Raw genomic sequence first — 25,110 nt, 5'->3', positions numbered from 1 at the left:
CCAGGGAAGCGCCAATCACTGCTTGGATATATCTCTTTATTGGACGTCTCCCCACCCCACTACACACACTAGAATGTAAGCTCCATGAGGGCAGGGGCTTTGTTTTGTTCACCTACGGCATACCTAGCAGGGCAAATAGTGGGTACTCAATAAATATCTGTTGAATGAATAAATAAAAGACATTCGTCTCAAACGCATAGAGTTACTGCCAAGAACGCGCAAGCATACAAAACTTTAAGACCTCCGAATATGCCCCCTTGGACTCCAGGAATGTGGTCTTGCACCCTTAGCGCCTCACTTTGACGTCCCCCTCTTAGAAGACATACGGTAGCGCCTCCGCCCTCGCTCAAATCTCGGAAAAGGCGGGGCGGAGTGTTTATGTCATCACCCTGCGACCGCCTGCCCCGCGACGCGCCGGGTGCTGGCTCAGCCTTTCGCTCTCCCGGCCTCCCCCTCCCTGGTTCCGCGCTCTGGTTCCGCCATGGAATCCAACAAGGATGAAGCCGAGCGCTGTATTAGCATCGCCCTCAAGGCCATCCAGAGCAACCAGCCTGACCGGGCGCTCCGCTTCCTGGAGAAGGCGCAGCGGCTGTACCCGACGCCGCGAGTTCGCGGTGAGTGTGAGGTGCCGGAGACACGGAGGGGACATTAGAACTGATGGGGGGAATACGGGAACGGACCGACAGCAGTTGGAGGAGGGGGAGGGGTGGCGAGGCGCGGCTACGCCTGCGCACTGAGACGCGCGGTGGCCGCCGGGAGGTGTAGTCTTTGGCTCCCACGCCTCTCCGGGATGCTGGACACCTGATGACAGGGGCGACAGCGACTTCAGATTTCCAGGTGCTTGCAGAACGCTCTGAGATTTGGAGTTCCCAAGAATGAGAGGCGCTGGCAGACGGGGCGAAAGGAACTTACGTGGAAGAGAAACCGAAACTACTTTTCCCAAGGGGCCTTTCGGTGGCCCAAGGCCAGTTGCCGGCCTGAGAAATATTATAGTTCAGGAAAATAAAGATAACTCCTCTGAAGGAGAGAATGAGTTCTATAGAGGGAAAGAGGACTTCCGACCTTCGGACGGCCTGAAAAGGCATCTCCATATCTTCACTCCCTCGCACGTCTCCGGGCGAGGGCCAGGGACCACCCTCCCCAAACTAGAGCCTGCCTTTTTCACATTCCACACACCACCTTGGAGCGTCTGTCCTGAGACCGGGCTCTTCACTCCCTCCTGGAGACTCTTCTCCCGCTTGCGAGACTCAGAGCGATGGCCTTACCCTCCCCCACCCACCCTCGCCCCCAAGAGTCCATCAATGGCCGGCCATACGGACGGCTGGACAGCCACAGGCTGCTAAGCGGCCCTAGACTGTTTCCAAACCAGAGAGGGAATAGTGAGGTTGTCTCTACTACTGATCACCTTCCTCTACCCAGGAACCCTTTTTTTCTTTAACCTAAGTCTTCTTTGGAGTTTTTCTTCATACACGCTGGAGGGGAGAAAGAGGTTGTCCATTAAACATACAGAGTTTGCGCCTGCAATTACCACTTAGTAAAGTGGCGTGTAGCAGGTACTCAGAAGACCCGGGTTCTCATCCTAACTGCTACCATGTGATCTTTCTGAGCTTGGGTTTCCTCAACTGGAAAATTAGAGGGTTGGCACAGATAATGTGAATAACAATCATACCCATAGTGCTTTTCAGTTTAGAGAGCTCTTTCAGTGCATTTTCTCTCTTGAGCCTGCCCTATCAGGGAGGCAGAGCAAAGATCATTATCTTTGTTCTATAGATGAGGAAATACCTCAGAGGCCAGGGACTTACCCGGATTACACAGCTAGAAATTGGAAAGTTCTGTGACTCTCTGCATGTTTAGTAAAGGAATGAAGTGAAACTGAACAGCAGCAGTCAGCCTTCCAACCCTTCTTACCTGCGTTATGCAATTGAGAAAGGGTAATAGTGGTGGAAGAGGCAGCCTGGAATGCCTGAATTTTTCTCCCTCCTGATTCTGCGGGTTGATCTTTGGCCTGTTTGCCTTAGAGAGAGTTTCAGTCTGTATTTTCCAGGACTCCTGAGGTAACCTGCTCAAGGAACTTTTCTGTGAAATCACACTCTGTAAAAGGGGAGCCCTCTATATGGGGCAGGGGGGGCTTCCAGCTCTCAGCGTTCTGACTCTGATACTTCAAGGGTTCAGAAACAGGCAGCCAAGAAAGGATGGTAACAACATGGCCTGTGGAGCTCTTCTGTCAGCAAGCCCCCTCGTCCAGTTCAGGTGCTTGGATGGGTGTCCTTCTGGGGCACAAGTACTGGAATTTGCTCAGGCAGAAGAGCGACCTGCTGCATATTTGTCATATTCATGTTATTCTGAAAAGAGTATATGGCTCGTGATTCTCTGTGAACTTCACCTTGTGCCATCTGCAGCCCTGCACTGAGCTGACAAGGATGTGGGGGTAATTTGGGCTTGAGATGGGGAAAGCTTGGTTAAAAAATATTAGGTAGTTGTCTACACTTGATGTTTAAAGTTTGAACTCATTCCGGATATGCATTTAATGCAAAGACTTCTTTCTTTTCTTTCATTTGTAAAGTCTCTGCTTGTTGCTAAGTGGTAATAACAAGATTGGTAAGACATGATTGTTCACCTTAAGGAGTTTCCAATCTAGTGAAGGAGACAGAGTTACAGAAAACGTAATATTGCAAACCATAAAACAAGAGCTGTGATTAAACAAAAATTAAGCACAGTGTTAGATGCTGAGAACTTAAAGATGGATGTGAAAAATCCAGTCCCTTCCCTCCATGAGTTCAGTCTGCTGAGGTGGAGGGGAGTATGGGGGCCGGGGGCGGTGTGGAGGATACACTATAAGCAGTATCATGACGGGGACATAAAATAATTGTAGATCACAGCGAGGGAAGGCTTCAGGGAGTAGGATGGGAGGCCGCATTTGAACTGCACTTTGGAGGAAGGTAGGAGACTTGAGAAGGGCATACGGGGGAAAAAGACATGGAGGCTGCAAGTTGTAAGAGGTGTGGGAGAAGGGATTGAGTTTAACAAGATGTGGAGGCTGTGGCGGTAGTAATTTGAGTGCACAGAGGACTATGGTTGGAAAATAGGATGGAGCCAGATGGTGGGAATTCTTTCCTGCCATGCCAGGATATTTTCACTTTTTTCTGTAGTTAATGGAAAAACTACTGAAGTTTTTGATAGCAGGAGGAAGATAAGGGTACTGTTCTTAAAAAGAGAACAGCATAGGGGCTTCCCTGGTGGCGCAGTGGTTAAGAATCTGCCTGCCAATGCAGGGGACACGGGTTCGAGCCCTGCTCCGGGAAGATCCCACATGCCACAGAGCAGCTAAGCCGTGCACCACAACTACTGAGCCTGTGCTCTAGAACCCGCAAGCCACAACTCCTGAGCCTGCGTGCCACAACTACTGAAGCCCGTGTGCCTAGAGCACGTGCTCCGCAGCAAGAGAAGCCACGACAATGAGACGCCCGCCTACTGCAACAAAGAGTAGCCCCTGCTCACCACAACTAGAAAAGCCCACACAGAGCAACAAAGACCCAACACAGCCAAAAATAAAAAACAAACAAACAAATAAATAAATTTATTAAAAAAAAATAGAGAACAGCATAAAGGGTTAATGAGTGGGAAGAGAGACTCAAGGCAGAAACCTGTTGGGAGACACTTACCTTGTGTGGGTTAGGAGTTACGAGGACTTGAGATAAGGCAGCATGGATCAGGATAAAGTCACTGGAGGAAAGGTACCGAGCCTTCTGTGAGAGAAGGATGCTGAGGAGAAATAGGGACTCAGAATTCAAGCCTGTGTGACCAGGAAGAAACCAAGGCTGAAGAACATGGGTGGGAAGAGATGGGCAGAGTGCAAGGTGCCTGTGGGATGTTCCAAAGAAGCTGTCAGCTTGGAGCTCAGGAGAGAGCTCCCGATTCCAGGTGAAAGTCTGCTGTCATCAGCTGGATGGAGCTCATTGGAGTTGCGCCTGGCTGAGGTCACTGTGGGAAAGTGTGACGCGTGTAGCAGAGGCTGCTGCAGGCACAACCATTGCCACATCTGCCCTTAGGCAATAGGCAGAGACAGAGGAAGCAGGAGAGTGAGCTAGAGCAACAGCAGGAAGAGGCGGTCCCAGGAGAGGGCAGTGGCCAGGGAGCCACGGAGCCATGTGTCAGGGAGGCTGTGAGCAGCACTGTCAGTTGCTGCAGAGGCCACGTGGGAAAAGGGCAGGTCGAGAAATGAAGGGGAGAGGGGCAATAGCATGGGGGAAGATTGGTCTTGGAGAAGTGGAAGGACAGGCGGAGGGCTGGGGTGAGAGGAGGCTCAGAGAAACCTCAAAGGGTCAGGGGACCTCACAGTGAAAGGATGTGAGGGGACTTGAAACTCTGCCGCAGGAGGTGGGGTGGGGAGGCACCGAGGGCTGGACAGGTGTAGCAGGGCCCTGAGCTGGGAAGTCACAGGGCAGGGGGCCAGTCTGTCCCTTTCTGAGAGTTTCTATCCAGCCCCTGCAGCCTGGTAGCCCTTGGCTTCACTGCAGGCAATGATGGAAGGCACTGTGTTTTCCAGGGAGCTGATGAGAACATCTGCAGACCTCAATTTCCCCAGCGTACAAAGTGAGGGTTAGCCATGGAGGACAGCTCGGCTGCCTCAGATTCAGTGGAAGCACCTGGCACAGAGACTGACACAGTTCAGAATGAGCAGCTGGTAATATTGTGATCTGGGCTGATGAACTGGCCAGCCACGGGAGCAGGCTGGCCAGGGAGGTAAGGGATCCCAAGGTGGGGCACTGGGGAACTCAGGGCTTCGGAAGGTAAAGTCTCAGCACTCAGCAGGCTTTGGACCTAGTTGTAACCGTGAGATGTCAGGCCGTCCCAGACTCCAGGTCCATGCCAAAGGCTGCCCAAGGTTCTATGCAATGGCTGGCTCTGGGGTCCAGGCTAAGTCAGGAAGGCCAGCGCACGGGAGAAGGGAGGATTGGTAGCTGAGAGAGTTTGGCATTCAGGGTCCAGGAATGAGGGATGTACCAGGGCTGGCAAGGTCCAGGGTGGGGCTGTCTGTTGAAGGACTGAGCACACCCCCCATTGTGCGATCAGTCCTTCCATTTACCTTATTTCATAGAATCTTACTAACCCCCCTGAACAACTCTGTGAGGGCAGGGACTGTGTCTTCACTGAGGAATTAGATAACTTGACAAGGCCATGTGGCTAATTAGCAAAGGCCCCAGACTGTCCACCCCCACTCCCAGGCTCTTTCCCTAATCCAGCCTCCCTCTCCTCACTTAGCTTGGGCACTGCAGGTACATGGAGACACCTGGAGATGAAGTTACAGTAACAGATGACACAGTGTTTGTTGGGCATTGTGCTCAGTTCTTTGTAAGCATTCACTCATTTACTGATTTACTCTTGCAAGTTTCTTGAGGAAGATAGTTTTACATGGAGAAGCTAAGTTAACTTGTCCAAGGTGACTCTGATAGCAAGTGGCAGGCCAGGTTTGAAGCGAGCAGTCTGACTCTCCAGTCTGGGTTTGAGGAGGGGCCTCCCCTAGTAGCTTTGGCCGTAGAAATGCTCTCACATCTACCTGAGCTGCTACTGCTCCCACCCCAGCTTTGGTCTCTTCCACCAATTTCCCTTCTTTTTAAATGTCTGCCAGCTTTACTGGGAAGCGGCAGAGTCAGGATTTGAACCCAGTCATGTCTGTCTAACTCCATCGCCACATTAAGCTATTCTGTCTCCTACTCTTTTGTTACTTTGTCTGTCAGCCACTGTGCCATGAAGGATGTAACAGTGAGACAGGACGAGGCGGTCACATTCGGGGCCTAGCAGAGGGGATGTCCAGGCCACAAGAGAGACAATTGTCGACAACCAGAAATGTTGAACTGCCACCTCAAATAGGAACGTTCTGTGTGACCCAGAGCACATCCATTCCCCTTTAGGCTCTCTTTCTGCAGTGTAGGGAAATTAGAGGGGCTGATTCCGTGTAACTGCCTAAAAAGCTTCCAGACTCTTCCCTGAAAGGTACTGGAGAGAGTCCATCCCATCTCCTGGCTGATGCTCCTGTGCACCTACAGCAACGGAATGGCTGGTCACGTTGTCCTTAGGGCATCAGCCTGGACCACTGGGGCTTCCAGAGAAATCGAAATAAACAGCTTCTTTAAAAGCCCTAGGAAACCAGCAAACCAGCTCCTCCCTCAGTGCCATCTTGATCAGCATCGCTTTACCTGTTGGTTTCTTCCTTTGCCATTTCCTTGGTGCCTGGCATAGACCTGGAGCCTGGGACGGCCTGACGTCTCACGGTTACAACTGGGTCCAAAGCCAGCTGGGTGCTGAGACTTCGCCCTCCTAAGACTTGCAGCTCCCCAGCGCCCACACCTTGGGTCCCCTCACCTCCCTGGCCAGCCAGTTCATCAGCCCAGGTCACAGTATTAGCAGCCCCTCATTTCAAACTTTTACTCTCTGTCAGTCTTTGTGCCAGGTGCTTATACACATCTCATTTCATCCTTATCTACTGTGAGGAAAGCGAGATTCAGAGCAATTTCACAGATCAGCCAGGGTCAGTGTTAGGAAGTGGCTGAGCTGAGATTTGAAACCTGGGTCTTTGTGAATGAACTTCTCTCTTGGAACAGCTGTGCTGGAAGGGGCTCCCCCTGCCAGGCTCGTGTGTTCTGGGATAGCAACGTAGTCAAGAGCATGGTTTCAGGAGCTGGACATCCTGGAATTTAAGTGCTGCTACTCATCTTGTATAGCCACAGGCAAGGTGATCAAACGCAGCTCCTCCCTTACAACAGGGATGGCAGTAATAAGACCCAGCTCTAAAGTCACTATCAAGATTAAATGGGTGTGGGCTTCCCTGGTGGTGCAGTGGTTGAGAGTCCGCCTGCCGATGCAGGGGACACGGGTTCGTGCCGCAGTCCGGGAAGATCCCACATGCCGCGGAGCGGCTGGGCCCGTGAGCCATGACGGCTGACCCATGACCGCTGACCCATGACCGCTGAGCCCGCGCGTCCGGAACCTGTGCTTCGCAGTGGGAGAGGCCACAACAGTGAGAGGCCCGTGTACCGCAAAAAAAAAAAAGATTAAATGGGTGAATACATGCAGAGCACCGTGTCCAGGCCTGCTGACTCAGTGAGCACTCATCACTCGCTCCTCTCTGAGTGCCTTCTCAGGCTTTGCTACAGGGGCCTCTCCACCCCATCATGCAGGGCAGGCTCACCTGTCAGCCTCTGTATTGGGATTTCCCAGCTGCTGACTCAGTGAGGACACGTGAATTTACAGCGGTGGCTCAGGACACAGTGGTCCACTTGAGCCCCAGTGCTCTGCTCTCAGCGAGCCCTGCTCCAGGCTTTGGGTGAAACCCACATGCATCGCAGTAGAGAGTGTCTGACACCCAGCACGGTGCCTGGAGCCCCACAAGCACCTGGCACATTTGAGAAGGAAGCTGATGACCATCCAGACTGTGCTGCCATCCTTCCTCTGCACAGAGGTGTCCTGGGTCCCTGCAGTGGTCCAGATGCCTGGTTTCCCAGGGCGCTGTACCCCAGGCATGACTAGGGGGCTCAGAGCTGGTTTTGTGCCTGTAATAAATGGGCACAGGGGACTCCTGCCAGAGATATAGGCCTTTCCTCATTGAGTCGGCAGGCACCAAGGACTTGGGTTTGAATAACTGTGACCCTCTCTGAGGGTGACAGCTAAGGCCCTGTATAGACTATGAACATTGAAGTAGGACATTTGATGTGGCCAGCCATTTGGAAAAGGTGAGCAATAGCAAGCAGTGAGCACAGCAGATGTTAGTCCTGAGTCTCACACCACCCCTGGCCCTCTGGGGCAGAATCACTGCCCCCCCATTCCTCTCCATGGCTAAGGGAGAGGAAGCCTTCTCCAGGAAGCCTTCCGACCAATCCCAGCTGACTCAGATGGTCCTGCTAAGTGGAATCCCCATTACAGAGTACTTTGCCCATCTTCTCACTCAATGGAAGGTGGCTATTAAACACATTACTTTGGGATTTTAAAAACCTAAAGCGTTAATGGTTTATTTTTATGCTGAGTTTAAAAATGATCTATACCCGGGCTTCCCTGGTGGTTGAGAGTCTGCCTGCTGATGCAGGGGACACGGGTTCGTGCCCCGGTCCAGGAAGATCCCACATACCGCGGAGTGGCTGGGCCCGTGAGCCATGGCCGCTGATCCTGCACGTCCGGAGCCTGTGCTCCGCAACGGGAGAGGCCACAACGGTGAGAGGCCCGCGTACCGCAAAAAAAAAAAAAGATCTATACCCTAAGAACTGTGGATCCTAAGAGAGCAGGCAACTATCCCGTTAGCCCTCCACAGGCCCAAGTCAGGGAAGGAGCGACCTTCGTTGGGAAAAAGACTGGGTGGGATGCGGGGGTCCCGGGATCTCCCAGGGCCAGGCAGTCCCTCAGCCATTGCACATGGCCTTGCTGGAGGAGGAGCCCTGAATAGTTTCCTTGCTTTTGCACAGCCCTGATCGAGTCCCTCAACCAGAAACCACAGTCGGCCAGCGACCAACCACAACCCACAGAGGCAACCCAGGCGACCCATAGGAAAGCAGGTGGGGCCGGCACCCCCTCGGCCAACGGTGAAGCCGGAGGAGGAGAGAGCACCAAAGGCTACACTGCCGAACAAGTAGCGGCCGTGAAAAGGTAGAGGGCTGGGCGGCAGGCAGGGGCCAGAGCCTGGTGTGTTGGGACATTTTCAACTCTAGAGAAGGCTTCCTGCAGCCTGTCATCCACCTCACCTGGGAGGGTCTTAAGGCTGGAGGAGGTTCAAGAAGTCGAGCTCACCAGACCCTCTCCTTGTCTCCCACAAGGCTCTGGAGTGCCGGCCTCAGGGCTCCACTGTTCCTCCCGCCAAGACAACCCACAGCAGAGGCTGGAAATGCTGACGCTGCCGGCTTCCTCTGCCACTGGCCAGCAGGTCCTGGGCCTCGTTACACAGCCCTGTTTGTCAGAGATGAGGCCTGGTCTCCCCTCCAGATACTCCCACAACCCACACTCCTGCCCCCAACAAAGGCCCTTTCAGATCAGAGCCTGTGTTGGGTAGAGTGGAGACAGGAGACGGTTATCCCTCCGAGGCTTGGGCCGACCCTGCACAGAGCAGCTCACTACCAGGCTGAGAGGTCCAGCCAAGGCTTCTCAGGCATAGCTACTCCTCCCATTTCTCCTGAGGCCTCCCTACCAGCCAGCCTCGGGAATCCCTCTGCAGTCATTCCCACATGGTCCTGGCTGCTACTGAAGACATTGGCAGGCTTCAGGCCTGGGGTTCAGCCTCTGTGTGACCCAGCGTGACTATAGTTTGCCATAAAAGCATTTGCCAAATTTACATCTTTCTGACCAGACAGGATTTTGACCAGACAAGCCCATGGGTTATAAGCAATAGAAACTGATTGTGGGCCAAGAGTCAGGGGTTCTCCAGGGAGCCCAGGAATAAGAATTAGTGAAAGAGAAACAGCATCTCTTCAGGGCCCTGAGATGGGGTGAACAGACACCTGCCGTGTCTGGCCTCTCTGTTACCCCCTCAGACTCGGATAGCCAGGAGAGTAGAGCTGGCAGAGCCTGGAACACACCTGCCCTTGGGCAGAAGCCCCTGATGCACGGACACTGACAGTCCTTCTGTGGTTGCCTGCAGTGAGGGTGCTGTTAGCTCAGGGAAATGGTTCCTGGCCTGGCAAAAACAGCGACTGTCCCCTCTTAAATCCTGAGTGTATTCTTGCTGTCTCTACTGGGCCTGTCCTGCTGGTCCCCAAGCCTGCTCAGAGCTGTGCACCCACACTACTCTTTCCTCGCCCGCCACACCTCCCCTACGTGTTTCTCCACGTAGAGGTCCCCCACCAAGCTCCACTCTCTTCTCTAGGGTCAAGCAATGTAAAGATTACTACGAGATCCTGGGGGTGAGCAGAGGGGCCTCAGATGAGGACCTGAAGAAGGCCTACCGCAGACTGGCCCTCAAGTTCCACCCTGACAAGAACCGTGCGCCTGGCGCCACTGAAGCTTTCAAAGGTGAGCCGGCCCTGGTTCCCTAGTGTTTGGGTGTTCTGATCGCCTGTCCTTGGGGGGGGGAGGGGGGAGGGAGGGGAGGAGGGAGAGAGGGGGAGGGGGGAGGGAGGGAGGGAGGGAAGGAGGGAAGGAGGGAGGGAGGGAGGGATGGGGGAGGGAGGGAGAAGGGGCTTTTCCAGGAAATGGCCTTGGGAAGTCGCTCAGGTCCTCCCAGCTCAGGAGCTGCTTCCTGGGAAGAAGGTCCTAGTAGCCGCCTCCAGCCACATGGTCTGTCAGAGCACAGATGGCGCCACTCTCGTTGCCTCTCAATCCCCGGGGGTTACAGGCGGGGAGCTGAGGCAAGAGAGGCCAGGTGTCTTCTCCAAGGTCACATGGTGATTGAGGGGCAGAAGCAGGCCTCCTGACTCACCCGTGTTCACGTCCTCATCCTGGGATCTTGGTAATAGTTTCCCTGTGCTGAGAAACTAGGTGGCCCTGAGTCAGAGCTTGGCCTCCTCAGCACCAGCAGCCATGGCCAACCCACCCCGGCCTCTTTACACACACACACCCTCCCTCTCACACCACACACAGCCTAGGGCCTGCCCTGGGGGGACGTGAAAGTCTCTCTGGCCTCAGGGTCTGTTGGTTCTGGGGTGGGTGCTTCAGTTCTGGCTGAAATGATAAGCTGCCCTTTAATCATTTATATTTTCACTGAACAAATCAGGCACACGTGCGGGCTCTGTGCCAGCCCTGAGTTGCTGGGCGCTGCAGCTCCACAGGCATCTCCTCTCTCACACCTACCTTGTCCTCTGTGGGACCTTCAGGATCTTAGGCTCACTCCCTCTGGGCGATGGCGTGGTGACTAGCCCTGTCTGGCCCAAGCAGGGTGCTGTGCAGTACGGGGGCTGGGACCACAGCCAGATGGGGAGTCTGCGGCAGAGCAGACCCCAAGACCCAGTGTGCCGTCTCACAGCGCTGCCCCAGGTGCTCCATTGCAGGCTGCTTGGGGTTGGTCCCCAGTGAGGCAGTCTGCAGGCATCTTCCCCCACTGCTGGTCCGCCAGCCCCAGGGGAAGAAGGAGAATGGGACTGGGGAGGCAGGGTAGCTGTGGTTAATGTTTCTCCAGCCCTGACCTCTGCCTGCAGCCCTGCACTACAGGCACTGAGAGACCACACCTGGCCTCGGGGCCTGTCACAATGGGAAGAGGAGGAACATTCTCCTTATTCTCAGGGGTTGCAGGTTATGAAGAGATGCAGCTTTGACCTCCTCCTTTGAGAGAGTGGGCCGCTGGCGAAGGAGCAAGAGACGAAGGAGGGCTCGGAGCTGGGGCCTTCGGGGCACAGGCCTCCCACCTCGGGGGCTCTAATGGGGAGGCCCCTGGGCTGGGCCAAGGAAGAGCAGCTGGGACCTGGACCCCAGGGAAGACAGGGCTCGCCCTGCCACACCGCCAGCAGTGGTGAGCCGGGGGACGTGGCCCCTCCTGGGAGTTCCTGCTGCTCTCCAGTTTACAGCAGCACACCACATGTTTGTGCAGCCCTCATGTCATGCTATGACTTCAAGATTACATACCCTCCAGAAAGGGGGTGCCCCATCCCACTGGACACCCCAAGAGAGAGTGATGAGGTGGGGGCGTTTTGGTGGTTTTCATAAAGTCAGAGAGCCGACTTGAAGCAAGACACACCTGGGTTTGATTCCTGGCTCTGCAGCATCAGACCTGCGTGAGCTGACACTACACCTCTCTGAGCCTCAGTTTTCTCATTGGTAAAATGGAGATGGGCTGTTAGGAGTAAGAAGGATAATGCCCATAAAGGGCCTGGCGTGTAGAAAAAATCGGACCGTCATCGCGAGGTGGAGAGCAAGGAGCCTTAGCATTAATCCTCCACCCGGCCCAGGCTGCCCGCATTCATGTAGAGGTATTCCTGCATGTCCCCCACCCGCCCCCTCTTGCTCAACAGCCAGACTTCCTGCTGGCCCCTAGGACTCCTGCTTCCTAGAGCAGCACTTGAGTACCTGAAGGAAGTGAGTGCTTGGCTGCCACAGGCGCCTCCAGCCGCACCCCCAGCATCCTGGGGCCTGACCTTTCTACCTCCTTTCTAGCCATTGGCACAGCATACGCAGTACTTAGCAACCCAGAGAAAAGGAAGCAGTATGACCAGTTCGGCGATGACAAGAGCCAGGCAGCCCGGCACGGCCATGGGCACGGGGACTTCCACCGCGGCTTTGAAGCTGACATCTCCCCTGAAGACCTCTTCAACATGTTCTTTGGAGGTGGCTTCCCATCTAGTAAGTCCCCCCCGCTGTCCCCACAGCCAGGCCTCCCTGTTGGTGATGGTGGGAGACTGGATGCCAGCCTCTCCCGTTCCCAGCAGCCCCACTCCTGACTCAGTCCCTCTGACCCTCCAGGTAACGTCCATGTCTATAGCAACGGCCGCATGCGCTACACGTACCATCAAAGGCAGGACCGCAGGGAGAACCAGGGTGATGTGAGTGAGGAGAGCGCTGGGGAGGGGATGGGGAGGGTGCCAGGTGACACCCGAGGGGATGGGCCCTGGGCTGGGGAGTGATACCCCTCGCTGACACTCTGCGGCAGCAGTGCCCCCAGAACTTAAGCCAGGAAGCCATCTTGGCCCCCCCGTGCCATCCTGCTGAGGGACACCAGAGGGAACCATACTGCCCAGCACCCACGGCCAGAGTGGGGGTTTCATGGCCTCTGCTGGGGAACGTAATGCAGAAATTTCTCTACCTGCAGGCAGGTTCCAGTGTGAATGGCCTTTGTGAGGTCCATTTGTTCTTTTGGGGTTTTTTCCTTTTTTTAAGATTTAATTTTATTCATTTTTGGCTGCATTGGGTCTTTGTTGCTGTGCACAGGCTTTCTCTAGTTGCTGCGAGCGGGGGCTACTCTTCGTTGCGGCGTGCGGGCTTCTCATTGCGGTGGCTTCTCTTGTTGCAGAGCATGGGCCCTAGGTGCGGGGGCTTCAGTAGTTGTGGCACACCAGCTCTAGAGCGCAGGCTCAGTAGCTGTGGTGCACGGGCTTAGCTGCTCTGCGGCATGTGGGATCTTCCGGGACCAGGGTGTGAACCCATGTTCCCTGCATTGACGGCGGATTCTTAACCACTGCACCACCAGGGAAGTCCCGGTCAATTTGGTTAAGTCCTAAGTGACATTTTCCAAGCAACGGAAAGTTAAACTTAATGATAGAATTGAAAGCATGACAACATAGGGCTGGCTCTTCTTGCTTCTTTACAGCACTCTTTAAAAATGTATACAGGGACTTCCCTGGTGGTACAGTGGTTAAGAGTCTGCCTGCCAGTGCAGGGGACACGGGTTCAATCTCTGGTCCAGGAAGATCCCACATGCCACAAGGCAACTAAGCCCGTGCGCCACAATTACTGAGCCTGTGCTCTAGAGCCCGCGAGCCACAACTACTGAGCCCGTGTGCCACAACTACTGAAGCCCACGCACCTAGAGCCCGTGCTCCGCAACAAGAGAAGCCACTGCAATGAGAAGCCTACGCACCGCAACAAAGAGTAGCCCCTGCTCACCACAACTAGAAAAAGCCCGTGCCCAGCAACAAAGACCCAACGCAGCCAATAAATAAATAAATAAAATTTATTAGAAAAAATGTATACAAAACTATAACAAGACAGTGCATCAAACATATTTTGAATGCCACAGATTATAAGACCAGCTGGCTGACTAAAATTAAAGCAGTTAGCTAAGATTAAAATACTGCGGACAGTTGCAGAATATTTAAAATTATGCCAGGCAGAGGGATTCTCTTTTGCTCTGATAACGTGGCCTTCTGTTTTTATCCATGTTTTAAACTTTTATTTTGTGTGTATTTAACACACAGAAGAGTTTTTTAAATCACAGATTATTACACAGTGAACAAATTTTTTTATTTATAATTTCTTAACTGGCAGTTTTTAAATTGGTAATATAGTCATATGGTTCAGAATTCAGAAGGGTGTATATAGGGAAGGTCTCCCTCCAGCCCTGCCTCCCAAGTGTCTGGAGGCAGACACTTTTTTTGTTTGTTTGTTTTTTGTTTTTTTTGCGGTACGCGAGCCTTTCAGTGTTGTGGCCTCTCCCGTTGCGGAGCACAGGCTCCGGACGCGCAGGCTCAGCGGCCATGGCTCACGGGCCCAGCCGCTCCGCAGTATGTGGGATCTTCCCGGACCGGGGCACGAACCGTGTCCCCTGCATCGGCAGGCAGACTCAACCACTGCGCCACCAGGGAAGCCCTGAAGGCAGACACTTCTGTTCGCTTTTTTTTTTGGTATTCTCTCACAAGTAAATACGTGTACCCACCTCCCACCCCAGCATTTAACCCCAGTTGCTGCTTTGTTTTTATCTGGGGAAACTGGCAGGTAGAGGAGTTTCTGTATTTTGGGGACCCGTGGGAGGGAAAGGGAGGGAGCGGCGTCATGGCCTATCTGCATGGCAGCTGGCTGCCACCACCTGGACTCCATTGTGCTGGGGGAGCTGGAGGCGTTTGCCGCCAGCGTTGCCCCCCACCCAGGTCCAGCTTGGGTGACCGTTGGCTCTTCCCTCCAGGGTGGGCTGGGGGTGTTTGTCCAGCTGATGCCCATCCTCATCCTGATCCTCGTGTCAGCTCTCAGCCAGCTCATGGTTTCCAGTCCACCCTACAGCCTCAGCCTGAGACCGTGAGTACCTGCAGCTGGGGTGAGGCGGGATGGTGGGTAGACAGGGGCCTTTGAGTCTCAGCCCCCATCAGGGGCCTTCCTTCCCATCCTCGTCCTGCAGGTTCTTGATCAAAATGCAGAAAGATGATTAGAATCCAGACTTTCCCTGTTAAGCTGAGGTTCTTGATCTTGTAAGGATCACAGTACCCTAAGAAAATGCAATGAAACCTGCAGATCTTTTCCCGAGAACACTGCACATACACCTGGTTTGCATATGATTTCACAGGCTGCATGACACTCTCCCGATCTTATCTGCAAGCCTTGAAATAAGAACCACTTCTCTTCCATTCTGGTTGGGGGCCCTGGGGCCATGGGAAGAACAGGGGCTCTAGAGTCAGAGCAAGGGTGGCTTTGAATCCCAGCTCCTCTACTAACTAAGCAGCTGTGTGACCCTGGAGTAGTTACATAACTTCTCTGAGCCCTGGTTTCCTCATTTATAAAATGGGAAGAATAATAACATCTACCTGCTTATGAAAAATAAATGAGTAATACACATAAAATGCCAGGCTCATTAGAAATGCTTGACAACATTTGTTGAATGACTATATGGTCTCAACCACCGATAGTGAACTTGGGCAAGTTATTTGCCCTTTTAAAGCGTCAGCTCCCCTCATTTATTTCCAGCACCTGGCCCAGGATCTGATACAGAGCTGGTGCTCAGCTTCTATTGCTGGAAGCCCTCTGCTCCCATCTAGTGGCCTGGCTCTGCCTGGGAGCCTGGCAGGATCCCTCTCAGCCAGCAGGGAGCAGAGTCGGTCCACTGGACCCACACCAGCAGGCACAGGCGCTCTGTGGCCTGATGCCAGCCTTTTTCTCTGCAGCCTGAGAGCTGAGAGGCAAGAATGGGCAGACAGGGGCTGTTCTCACCAGAGCACTAACTCCTGTCTGCATGTTGAGGCTCTTCCCTGAGCCTGCAGAGCCTGCAGTTGGAGCTGGAAGATAGAATCCAAGAGATGGAAGGATACAACTCCTTGGAATCCTTCCTGTCATTTTGTTCCTGAGACTCTTCACTCTATACTGGGAGCTCCTGGATACACAGGCAGGCCCTTAGCAACGATTGGCTTAGGGGATGAATGAGGGAATGGAGGCACAGGGAGCTCAGGTCACACAGCTCGTTAGAGGTGGAGCCTGTGTTCGCTCCGGGTTCCCTCCTTACCTGACCAGGCCCTCCCAGAGAGGGGCTTCTCCACAGAAGCCCCAGCAGCGGTGTGGTAAGCAGAGAGCCTGAGGAAGGCCTTGCCATAGTCTGTGCCGCTCATACGGGAGGGACCCCCTGCCTTTTCTCCACACCCTCATTTGGGTAGCGTGGAGTTCCTGCTCTAGTTTGGGAAGGAAGCAGCTGCTCCTGTGGCCTGTGTGGCGCCTCCTGTTGGGAGCCCCACTCATCCCTAGAGCTGCCCTGGGCCTAGGGACCCAAGCCCACTTTGTGCCTGGTCTGTTTCTGGCCAGGTCGGTGGGCCACGTCCACAGGCGAGTCACTGACCACCTGAACGTCGTTTACTACGTGGCAGACACGTTCTCTGAGGAGTACACAGGCTCCAGCCTCAAAATGGTTGAACGGAATGTGGAAGACGATTATATTGCCAATCTCCGAAACAACTGTTGGAAGGAGAAGCAGCAAAGTGAGTGTGTGTGTGTGTGTGTGTGTGCGCGTGAGAGAGAGAGAGTGTGTGTGTGTGTGTGTGTGTGTGTGTGTGTGTGTGTGTGTGTGTTTGGGGGCACAAAGCTTGAGAGCAGGGAAGGAAAAAGCCCTGCTCCCCCAGTGATCTGTGGGCGCAGCACCTGGCACTGCCCTGCGCCAGCCATGTCCTAGCCAAGAACCGGCCTCCACCCCTGTGTTTCCCTGGGGCTGGGAGCCAGGAGCCACCTGGAGATGTCCTCCAGCTTCCGGTAAATCACTGCAATCAGCCTGTTGTTTGGCTGCCGCAGGTAAGTATGTAGAGAGAGATTGGAACATTTCTCCTCCCCACCCACCGATTGGGCATCTGGATCTATCCGTGGGACCCTGGGGCCGTCTCACCAGAATAACAGGTTCTCTCTTTGGCTGGCCTCACCTATACTCTGTAGAAAGGGGCCTCTATTCTGCTCCCAAGGTGGGACCATATTTCCTTCTCCAGGGTCTACCCTAAGGGAAGCCAGCTCTGCCCCAGCTCCTGGGCCTGTAACTACCTTTCCCCTCCCGAAAAGGCCAAGCAGGCATCGTAGCAGCCTTAGAGGTTGCCCTAACCCTGCCACATTGCTTTGCAGAGGAAGGCTTGCTGTACCGGGCCCGCTACTTTGGCGACGCAGACATGTACCACAAAGCACAGAAGATGGGCACCCCGAGCTGTAACCGACTGTCAGAGGTGCAGGCCTCCCTGCATGGATAGTCCTGGGCCCGCCTGCCACCGAGGTCCAAGTATGAGCCAGGGCCTCCTCTGCCCTGCAACTCCTGGCAGCTCTGGCCTTGGTCATGAGGCAGAGGAGGGTGGGAGGAGGGAGGGAGGGAGCCTGTGATCGTGGCACGGTTTCCCTGTCCCCAGCCTGGCCTCCAGCCTGCAGAGTTGGGACAGCTCTGGGGTGTGCTGGGAAACTGCAGTTTTAGTGCCCTTCAGTGCTCCTCCACAGCACCCTACCCTGCTTGCTGACTCTGGAGCTGTGGGGTGCCCAAGGCTGCTGCTGAGGGCCACTCATGCCTCCTTGGTCTACTTCAGCCATCCAGTCCCCCATGGCCCTTTCCCAAGTGCAGCAGACTATTATCTGTGCCCTGGGATTTAGGCTGCCGAGTATTACTGGGCCCCCGAAAGCCCCCCCGACACTCCCCTGCTGACACCAGGATGAACCACATGGGAACGGGTGGGCCGAGAGCCCTTCCTCTTCCCCTGTCCTTCCAGGCAGGAGGAAATGGAACAAGGTGGTTGGGCAGCCAGACAGCGCCCCGGGGGGGAGCCGACAGGCTGGGAGCAGGAGGGGTGCGTGCCCCCAGACTGGTCCTTGTCTGGTGGGGTCAGAGGCACTCTTAACGCCACTGCACCTGGAAGCCGCAGGCATCCGGCCCGCCCAGGCCTCTCACCTGTGGTCAGAAGAAGGGAACAGAAGGTCATGAGTTCAGGGTCGAAGGAACAGAGAACCCTTAGCACAGAATGAGTGGGGAAAAAAGGTGCTGGTCGCAGGCTCCCCGCCTCCTTTACCCCTGTGTGTGGATAGCAGGCTCTGTTCCCAGCATTTGCCAGAGGGGACAGCTTGGACCAAGTCCAGAGGAGTGTGGGCAGAGCCGCTAATGGTTCTTTTTTGTGTTGGTCCGCTTGCCCACCCCCTCCTCTGCCTGTGTCCCTTCAGCAGGGATCCAGCTACAGACTCTGCTTAGAGGCCGTTTGCTGGTGCCTCTGGGAGAGAGAAACAGGCTGCAGGAGGGCGACGGGGCAGGGGCTGAGGTGGGCGGCGCCGGACAGGGCCAAGGAGTTGGCTTGTTAGTGTGGGCTGAGCTGGAGGCTCTGGGGCACGTAACTGCCAAGCTAACTGTTACCACTCTCCTCCCCAGACTATGAAATCCCTGGAGAATTTGTGGTGACATGCACTGAGCCAAGGTGACGAACTGTATATTTAAGGAAAGACAAAAAAAGAAAAAAAATTAAAATGGAATTGGAGGCCGGACGCTGCACAACTGCCCTCTCTCTCACCCAGTAACTGCAGAAAGCTGTTAGGACAGACAGGAAAACCTGACATGGGGCTGCTTCCCTTCCTCCCAGGGCTGGCAGAAGCTCAGGCTTCTCATCGGCTCTCTCCTAGGATACAGAAACCATGACAACGAAAGTAGAATGTAAAACTTGCAGCAAATGTCTGTAGGAAGGGCTGGGGAGGGGGCACCCAACTGCCTTTCTTCCCCCCTCCCAGGAGCTACCACCAGTCACCTCAGTGGAGGTAATCAGAGGTGTTGGCCAAGGATAGAGAGGAGGAGGAAAGAGAACTCTGTAGAATGTAATTTATAGATGCGTGTATATGTATGTATCTATTTATATGTAAATAACACATATAAAGATATAGAGATATATAGAGATATAGTCTACTTTTTAAACTATGCAGGGATTTGGTTGTTGAGTTGATTTCTTCCCTGTTTTAGAAAACAAAGCCTGTTTGGGGAAGGCAGCCTGGTCCTTCAAAGGCTAGACATTAGCCGTAGCTGACAGCATGAGGAAAGTTGGGCCACAGCTTTTAACGTTCCCCTCAACCCCAGCCTGTTTTTGATGGCAGCAGTAATCATGATAGCATAAATCTACAGAGAACTTGGAAGGTTGCCAGCTGTATGGTTAAACTGGAGGGGAGCAGGCTGCGGGGGAAGAAAGGACTCCTGGGGCCAGATGCCAGGTCAGTATTGAGTCATGGTAGAGGCCCCAGATGGCCTGTGGGGATGAGACCACCCACCGCAAGTTTGGCCAGCTCAGGTGGGCGCTTTGTTTTGTCCTGGTGCCCGGGACCCCCCTGCCCCCACTGCCACTGAGAGCAGCAGTGTTGGAGAGGGGAGCCAGGTTCTGCCTGACCACCTCCCCGCTTAGTCCCTATGTGAGTTTTGCCTTATAGGTGCCCCAGGGCACAGCCCCATTGTTGCTACTGGTTTTTCCTAAGCCATGTACCAAGGACTCCAGAAGGCTTTTCCTCCCAGAGTCAACCACGTGGGGCCCAGGACGCTGGGGCAGAAGCCGACTCCTGAAGAAAGTCCATGACCGTGGGCGCCTCTGTCTCTACCCTCCGTGGACATGATGCCACCCGGCCTTCTCTTGCACGTTGGATAAAGGATGCACCTGAACCAGAAGGGTTTTCTTATGGTCACCCTCAAATGAGGATTTTTCTCCAAACAGCAGTTGCTGCCAGGGCAAGGGAGGGAGGTTTTATTTATTCCCACAGTTTATACTGGGCCTTTTGGAATTACCGTTTTTCCCAAATTTTCCTCTGGTGGTGGGTGTGTCATTGAGCCTGCCATCCTCCAAAGCCTTACTACCCCAAGCTGCCAGCCAGGAGGGGATCACTACCCTCCCAGAGCTTTTCTTCGCTCTTTTTATAAAAGTCCCCCAACAAATAGGATTCTTGCTGGGAAAAGGAGCTTGGTTGAGGAGAAATGTCAAATACGGTTTTTAAACAAGGTCCTGCCCTGTGATGAAGCGCCCTGCCCCCCCCGCCCCACCCCCACCCCCTGCCCAAAGAGATGCTCAGAACTGGATGTGGGTGAGAGCGCCCTGCCCGTGGTGGCCCTGGTGCTCGGCTCCCACCACCCCAACCCTCTGGTCTCAGTAGATGTCCCTAGACGGGCTGAGCCATGTGCAATAAGAACATAGATCCTAATGGATCCACTGAGAAGCTGTATTTCTTGAAATAGAATTCTGAAATTGTATATCGATAAATATATGTTTATTATGTGATTGGTTGGCCTTGGTGGGTCTGTGTTGAGCAAGGGGGTTGAGCTGCCTGGGGAGCAGGGCACAAGCACCTGTTGCTGCTGACTCCAGCCCATACCACCGGGAGTTTTGGTGGCAAGCCTGAATGTCCCCTCACCCCAGCTGACAGCCGCTTCAGTCACAAGTGTTGTTCCAGGGCTGACTCCATCCCCGCAAAGGGTAAGAGGCTCAATTAGGCCAGGGCCCTGGGGTCCCTGACGCCAGTCCAGGGTGGGTAGCCCGGGCCACGATCACAGCCCCTGCCTCCCCTTGGTCCTGCTCCCTCCCTTCCATCCCTCTGATTCCATCAGGCCTGCTGTGAGCCCAGCAGATTTCCCTTCTCCCCAGCCCGGAGCTCGAGCCCACCCTGGCCCAGGGCAAGGGAAAAGTTCTCCAAGTTTCTTTCCGTCTCTGGCTGCACAGCCTTCCCAGCCACCCTCCTCCCCCAGAGGGCTGGAGAAGCTCGAAATATGGCAGCCCAAGTAGGGCTTTACGTGAATGGAGCAGCAGATCTGCCCGGGCCTCCCAGAGACAGGGCACAGCAGCCCTGACTGGTGGCCCCAGGCCCCTCCTGCTGCTGCTCCAGCCAAAGACAGGCAGGCTGCCCAGTGGTGCCACTGCAGCCCGGGAGCTCATTGGCTGCCCCCACCCGGGTCACTGCAGCCTGCCCAGCCTGGTCTGCGAGCTGCCACTTGTTGGCTGCACTTGGCAGGGGCGTTGCCAGCCGCCCCCATTAACCCACCCGAACCCCCTGCCCTCGGCTGTGTGGCTCCGTGAGCCAAAAGGGGTGGGACAGACGCCGTCGACTGTTTGCTGCAAAAAAGAGCCTTTGACAAGCGTCCCCACCCACTGTCAGGTGGCAAAACAAGCGCCTAGTCCATCCAGGCTCCTGGGATCAGCCAGCTTATCTCCTTGTCCCAGGCTGCCCCCAGGTCTCGAGAAAGGAACTGCTCCAAGGGGCAAGGAACACACACCCCAGCCTGACTGTAACCTCATCCCTGCCCCGAGTTCCCTGGGCAGGGTCACCTGGTTGGTGAGGGCAGGCGCACAGACAGATTCGGGTAAATAGACTTGACACGGTGTCGGCTCTGGAGCAGCTCAGAATCCTTACCAAAGGTCACACCATGTGATTTGAGCAAGTCTGCCCATTTCCCAGAGCAGGAAACTGAGGTCTGGGGTAGGGAAGGTGATGCCCAAGGGTCTCCATGAAGCTGTGCATATCTTTGGGGTCTATGTGGCAGAGCAATCATTCTGAAAACATTTGCTGTCCTCGAGGGGATCAAACCCACTCGTGCCAAGTAGAGTGTCAGGAGTCCTGAGTTCAGAAGGGTGGGGAAGGGGGGAAAGACCACACTAAGGAAATGGACTTAATCTGAGGGGCTGGAGCTGGGGCCGGGCTGCCCTTATGAGCCATGCACTCTCTCTCCAGGCAATGACAAAGGCGTCCACCCTGCTATGCAGGGCGGCTTCCCTGAGCTGGAGTCACCCCAGAGGCAGTGTGGTGGATCAGTTGGGTGTTAGTGTGGACCCCACAGCCCAGCTGCCTCCTGGGCTGATCCACGGACTAGCTGGGTGGTCTTAGGTGTGTCACTTAAGCTCCCTCTGTCTCAGTGGCCTCATCTTCAAAATGCAGGTAATAAAACCACCTACTTCACTGGGTTATTTTGAGGAGTAAAAGTTATCACATATACACACTTTAAAAAAAACAGTCCGGTACATAGGAAGATCTATTTAAGTGTTGTTATTCATTCTCAGTCAAAGATTAACTGAGCACTAACTGGGTGTCAAATCCCACTCCAGACACCGAAACCACAAAGGTGGCTGAGACTCGGGCTGCCCTGGAGGAACTACCAGCTGGGTAGGTGAACCGGCGTTCAGCAGACCCCAGTGGGCAGAGGACTGTGACGGCAACAAACCTGGGAGCGTGGAGGTGCGAGCGGCTCTGGCTGGGGACTCTCGGTAAAGAAACTGGCATCTGTGAAGGAGGTGAGAGTGTGGGCAGAGCCTCGGGTGGGGTGAGTCCTCTGGCTAGAGGGGACAGTGTGGGCAAAGTCCTGAAGCTGGGTAAGTACAGGAGGGACCGCATTCAGGGAACAATGCGTATGCCAGGTCCCCAATCTATAATTTTCACCTCACAAGGTACACCCAGTGGCCTTGGGCAGAGAAAGAACTTCACTGGGAATGAATGAACAAGAGACCCTGAGCCTCCCGAATCCTGGCTGTCCCCTGTCCACTCTGTTCAGCATTCAGCAAGCGTGTCTGAGCCTTTCTTGGTGCTGGGCCCTGCCCTCAGAGACAGCCCTGTAAGGCCAGCCATGCGGGAGGCGGGCAGGGGAGTGGGGACAGAGGTTGGCAAAGCTGGAGGGCTAGGCCGTGGCATTCACACTGTCACCCCTGTCCCCCCTGACCCTCATGGAGGGATGTTTCACCAGGAACAGAGCCCAGGCTTCCTGTTACTTCCAATAGCCCCACAGCTGTTTGGGCAGGAAATAAAGGTCCAGGGCCCAGACAGGACAAGGGGTGCGAGGGGCATCTCTAGGACCCCCATGGCCAAACAGCCCTCCCAGAGCCCAGGAGTTGGGGCTTTGCTTGGGAGAAGAGTGGGGAGTCTGACTGCCACACCCTGTTTACCCCATTCTCCCCTTTCCCTTCATTAATTTAGTCTAAACAAAGTCCTAGGGAGGGCCTGGCTGCCTTCTGTAGCTCTGACTCGGGCTGGAGTTTTCCTTGGAGAGGACGGGGTACACTTCTCCAGTGGAGCTGGTACTCGTAAGGCCAAGAGGTCAGGCTTAGGGCCTTCAGGGACTCTGGTCAGCACTCCCACTACCTTAACTGGATGGCCTGTCGCCATTTTTCTGATGGACACAGTGAAGGGGCCCAAGAGACAGGCACCCAAATAGTGCAGGAGGATGCTGACGATCTCTTTACAGATAAGGGAAGTGGAGGCCGGAAGGATGGAGTGAGGTCCTTTTCCTGTCTCCAGGTGACCTGCAGGCCCTCACACTCTGACCTCGCTGCCCGACGCAGCTCCTGCCCAGAGCCTCCCTGTGGCTCCGCCACTGTCCTCTGGGAGGCCTGCCTGTGTTCCCACAGCCTGGGCCTGCCCTGCCCTCTCACTGAAGGTGCTCGTGCAGTTCTTGGAAGAAGGCTTCACAGCCTGAAGAGGCAAGGGCCTGTCTGGGGCCTGTCCACTTGTTCAGCGCTGCAGTCCTGGGGCCTGGACACAGTGGGGCCTCCATGAACACTGCTGAGGAAGAAAGGGGCACCCCCCAGCACTGAGACACCTTTCTGACGGCCACTTGTGGCTGTCCCTCTGCAGCTTTCTCCACCTTGCATACCCTGCCAGCGTCACCCTGTAGGTAGCTTTGTAGCCATAAACCCACATGCAGGACCAGGGACACTTCTGTCAAACTTGACAGGCTCCAATGACGACGAGCATCCAGCTGGACGGATAGCATATGTGAACCAGGCTCCTGTGAGATAAGCACTGAGGGAGGCCTCTCCCTTTTCCCCGCCTCATGGGGGAAGCAGAGTCCTGCTGAAAATGCCCACCACTTCTCCTCTCCCTGAGGGGGGATGGCTGTACCAGGGGCTAGTATGAGAATCATAAACAGTGCTCATCCTCGAGGGGACCTCTGACGGCTGTCCAAAGTGTTCCCCACCCCTAATGGGTGGAAGAGGATGTGTTCTCCAGTGTTCAGGCTGGTGTCAGTTGGCACCACCCACGCCTGGACACAGACCCAGTTCTGTCCCTGGGCTGCCCCAGTGCTGCCCTGGCCACAGGCCTCAGGGTCACCGCTGGCAGGCTTTGCTGCCTGCTGGTCACCAACCCAGGGCCCCGGGTGCTGAGGATGGCATCCTGGACCCTGTGTGTCAGACAGCCTCCCACAGTGCCACACGGGTAGCAACTGTTTCCATGGCGTTCAGGCTGTGAGCCCCAGGCTCACACAGCATGGTGGGGGGGGCGGTTCTTGGGGCCATTTCTCTTGGGACTGCAAGGGGCCTCAGTCTCCTTCTGGTCCCTTCTCAGCACTGAAGCACTGGGCACAGAGTCCAGAGATCAGGTTTCAAGCCTCAGCTGTAAAGGACATTTGTATTGTATTTCATTTGTATCATTTAAAATTTTTTGTTACAATTAGCATCATTGCACAGACCTCACCTGTTGAGTCCTTAATGTCAGCCTCTGTCACCTGTGGGACCTATGGGCTGTTAGCCTGACTGGGGTGGGCTTTGTACAAACAGGGCCTCACCCCGGGGCCCCAGGACTTGAGCCTGGGGTTCACGCATGGGGGCGGGATTCAGGCCGTGGGATGGAGTTGTGTGACCCACATCTGTTTGTATTATTAGCTCAGGAGCTGGCAGCCCGCAGCGGCGGTAACACAATTCGAGGAACTGTTGACTCCGCTCTGGCCCCTCCCCATGCCTGCTGTCGTGAGAGCCAGAGAAGACAGCGTGAGGACTGCACGTCCCTCCAGGGCACCGCTAATGTCAGCGTTGGCGGGGGCCTCCCCAGGGGCCTTGGGTGACCCCGGGTCAGCTGCCTGGCCTCTGGCATCCTCCCGTACCCGTTTGTGCAGTCCCAGCTTCTGCGGTCCTGGCGACCCCTCCTCCTCCTGCCCTCCCTCCTCTCCCCGCCCCTCTCTGACTTCAGCAGGGAAGGTGATGGGTGGAGTGGGGGTAACCCTGCCTGTTCGGTAAGCTGGGAGGAATGACTGCCCCAGACCCCCAGGATGAGGACGGAAGTTTTCCCTCTTTCCTGCCTTCCTCATACATTCCTACCTCCTCTTTCTGTCATTGGTGCCTGCAGGTGCCAGCATCCCGGGGATAAGCTAGGGAAAGCCTGGGCCTTGGCCAGGTGCCCAGACTGTGGCTCCAGGGAAGGACCTGGCTTCCTGGCTACGTGCCCAGCTCTGCACCCCAGGTAGGGGGATCTTGAGACAATCTCCCAAGATCCGTGTCCCATGGGATTCTCAGGCCTCTCCTGCAGGCTGTCAGGGGGCACATGAGATGAGGTCATGGAAGTCCTTCA

At 55.0% G+C, this 25,110-nt stretch overlaps 1 protein-coding gene across 14 annotated transcripts; it reads left to right on the top strand.

The window, feature by feature from the left end:
* Positions 1-381: 381 nt before the first annotated feature.
* Positions 382-19,832, top strand: DNAJB12 (DnaJ heat shock protein family (Hsp40) member B12). 14 transcript variants are annotated; one of them, XM_060126767.1, is made up of 10 exons: positions 385-614; positions 8,454-8,634; positions 9,845-9,990; positions 12,064-12,249; positions 12,370-12,449; positions 14,525-14,634; positions 16,123-16,295; positions 16,921-17,018; positions 18,194-18,239; positions 19,313-19,832. In XM_060126767.1, the coding sequence occupies exons 1-9, from the start codon at positions 482-484 to the stop codon at positions 18,221-18,223; spliced, it is 1,137 nt and encodes a 378-aa protein (XP_059982750.1). In that variant the 5' UTR covers positions 385-481; the 3' UTR covers positions 18,224-18,239; positions 19,313-19,832. The 14 variants fall into 14 exon arrangements, 8 of the variants coding, with proteins under 8 accessions (XP_059982755.1, XP_059982750.1, XP_059982749.1 ...); XM_060126766.1 differs by having other exon boundaries at positions 19,276-19,832; XR_009536178.1 differs by lacking the exon at positions 16,123-16,295 and having other exon boundaries at positions 382-614; positions 16,921-17,071.
* The last annotated feature ends 5,278 nt before the right edge of the window (positions 19,833-25,110 follow it).

Source organism: Lagenorhynchus albirostris, chromosome 16, assembly GCF_949774975.1.
Source record: "Lagenorhynchus albirostris chromosome 16, mLagAlb1.1, whole genome shotgun sequence".
Lineage (NCBI taxonomy): Eukaryota > Metazoa > Chordata > Mammalia > Artiodactyla > Delphinidae > Lagenorhynchus > Lagenorhynchus albirostris.
The sequence above is the reverse complement of the archived record's forward strand: the minus strand, read 5'-3'. Positions and strand labels throughout refer to the sequence as shown.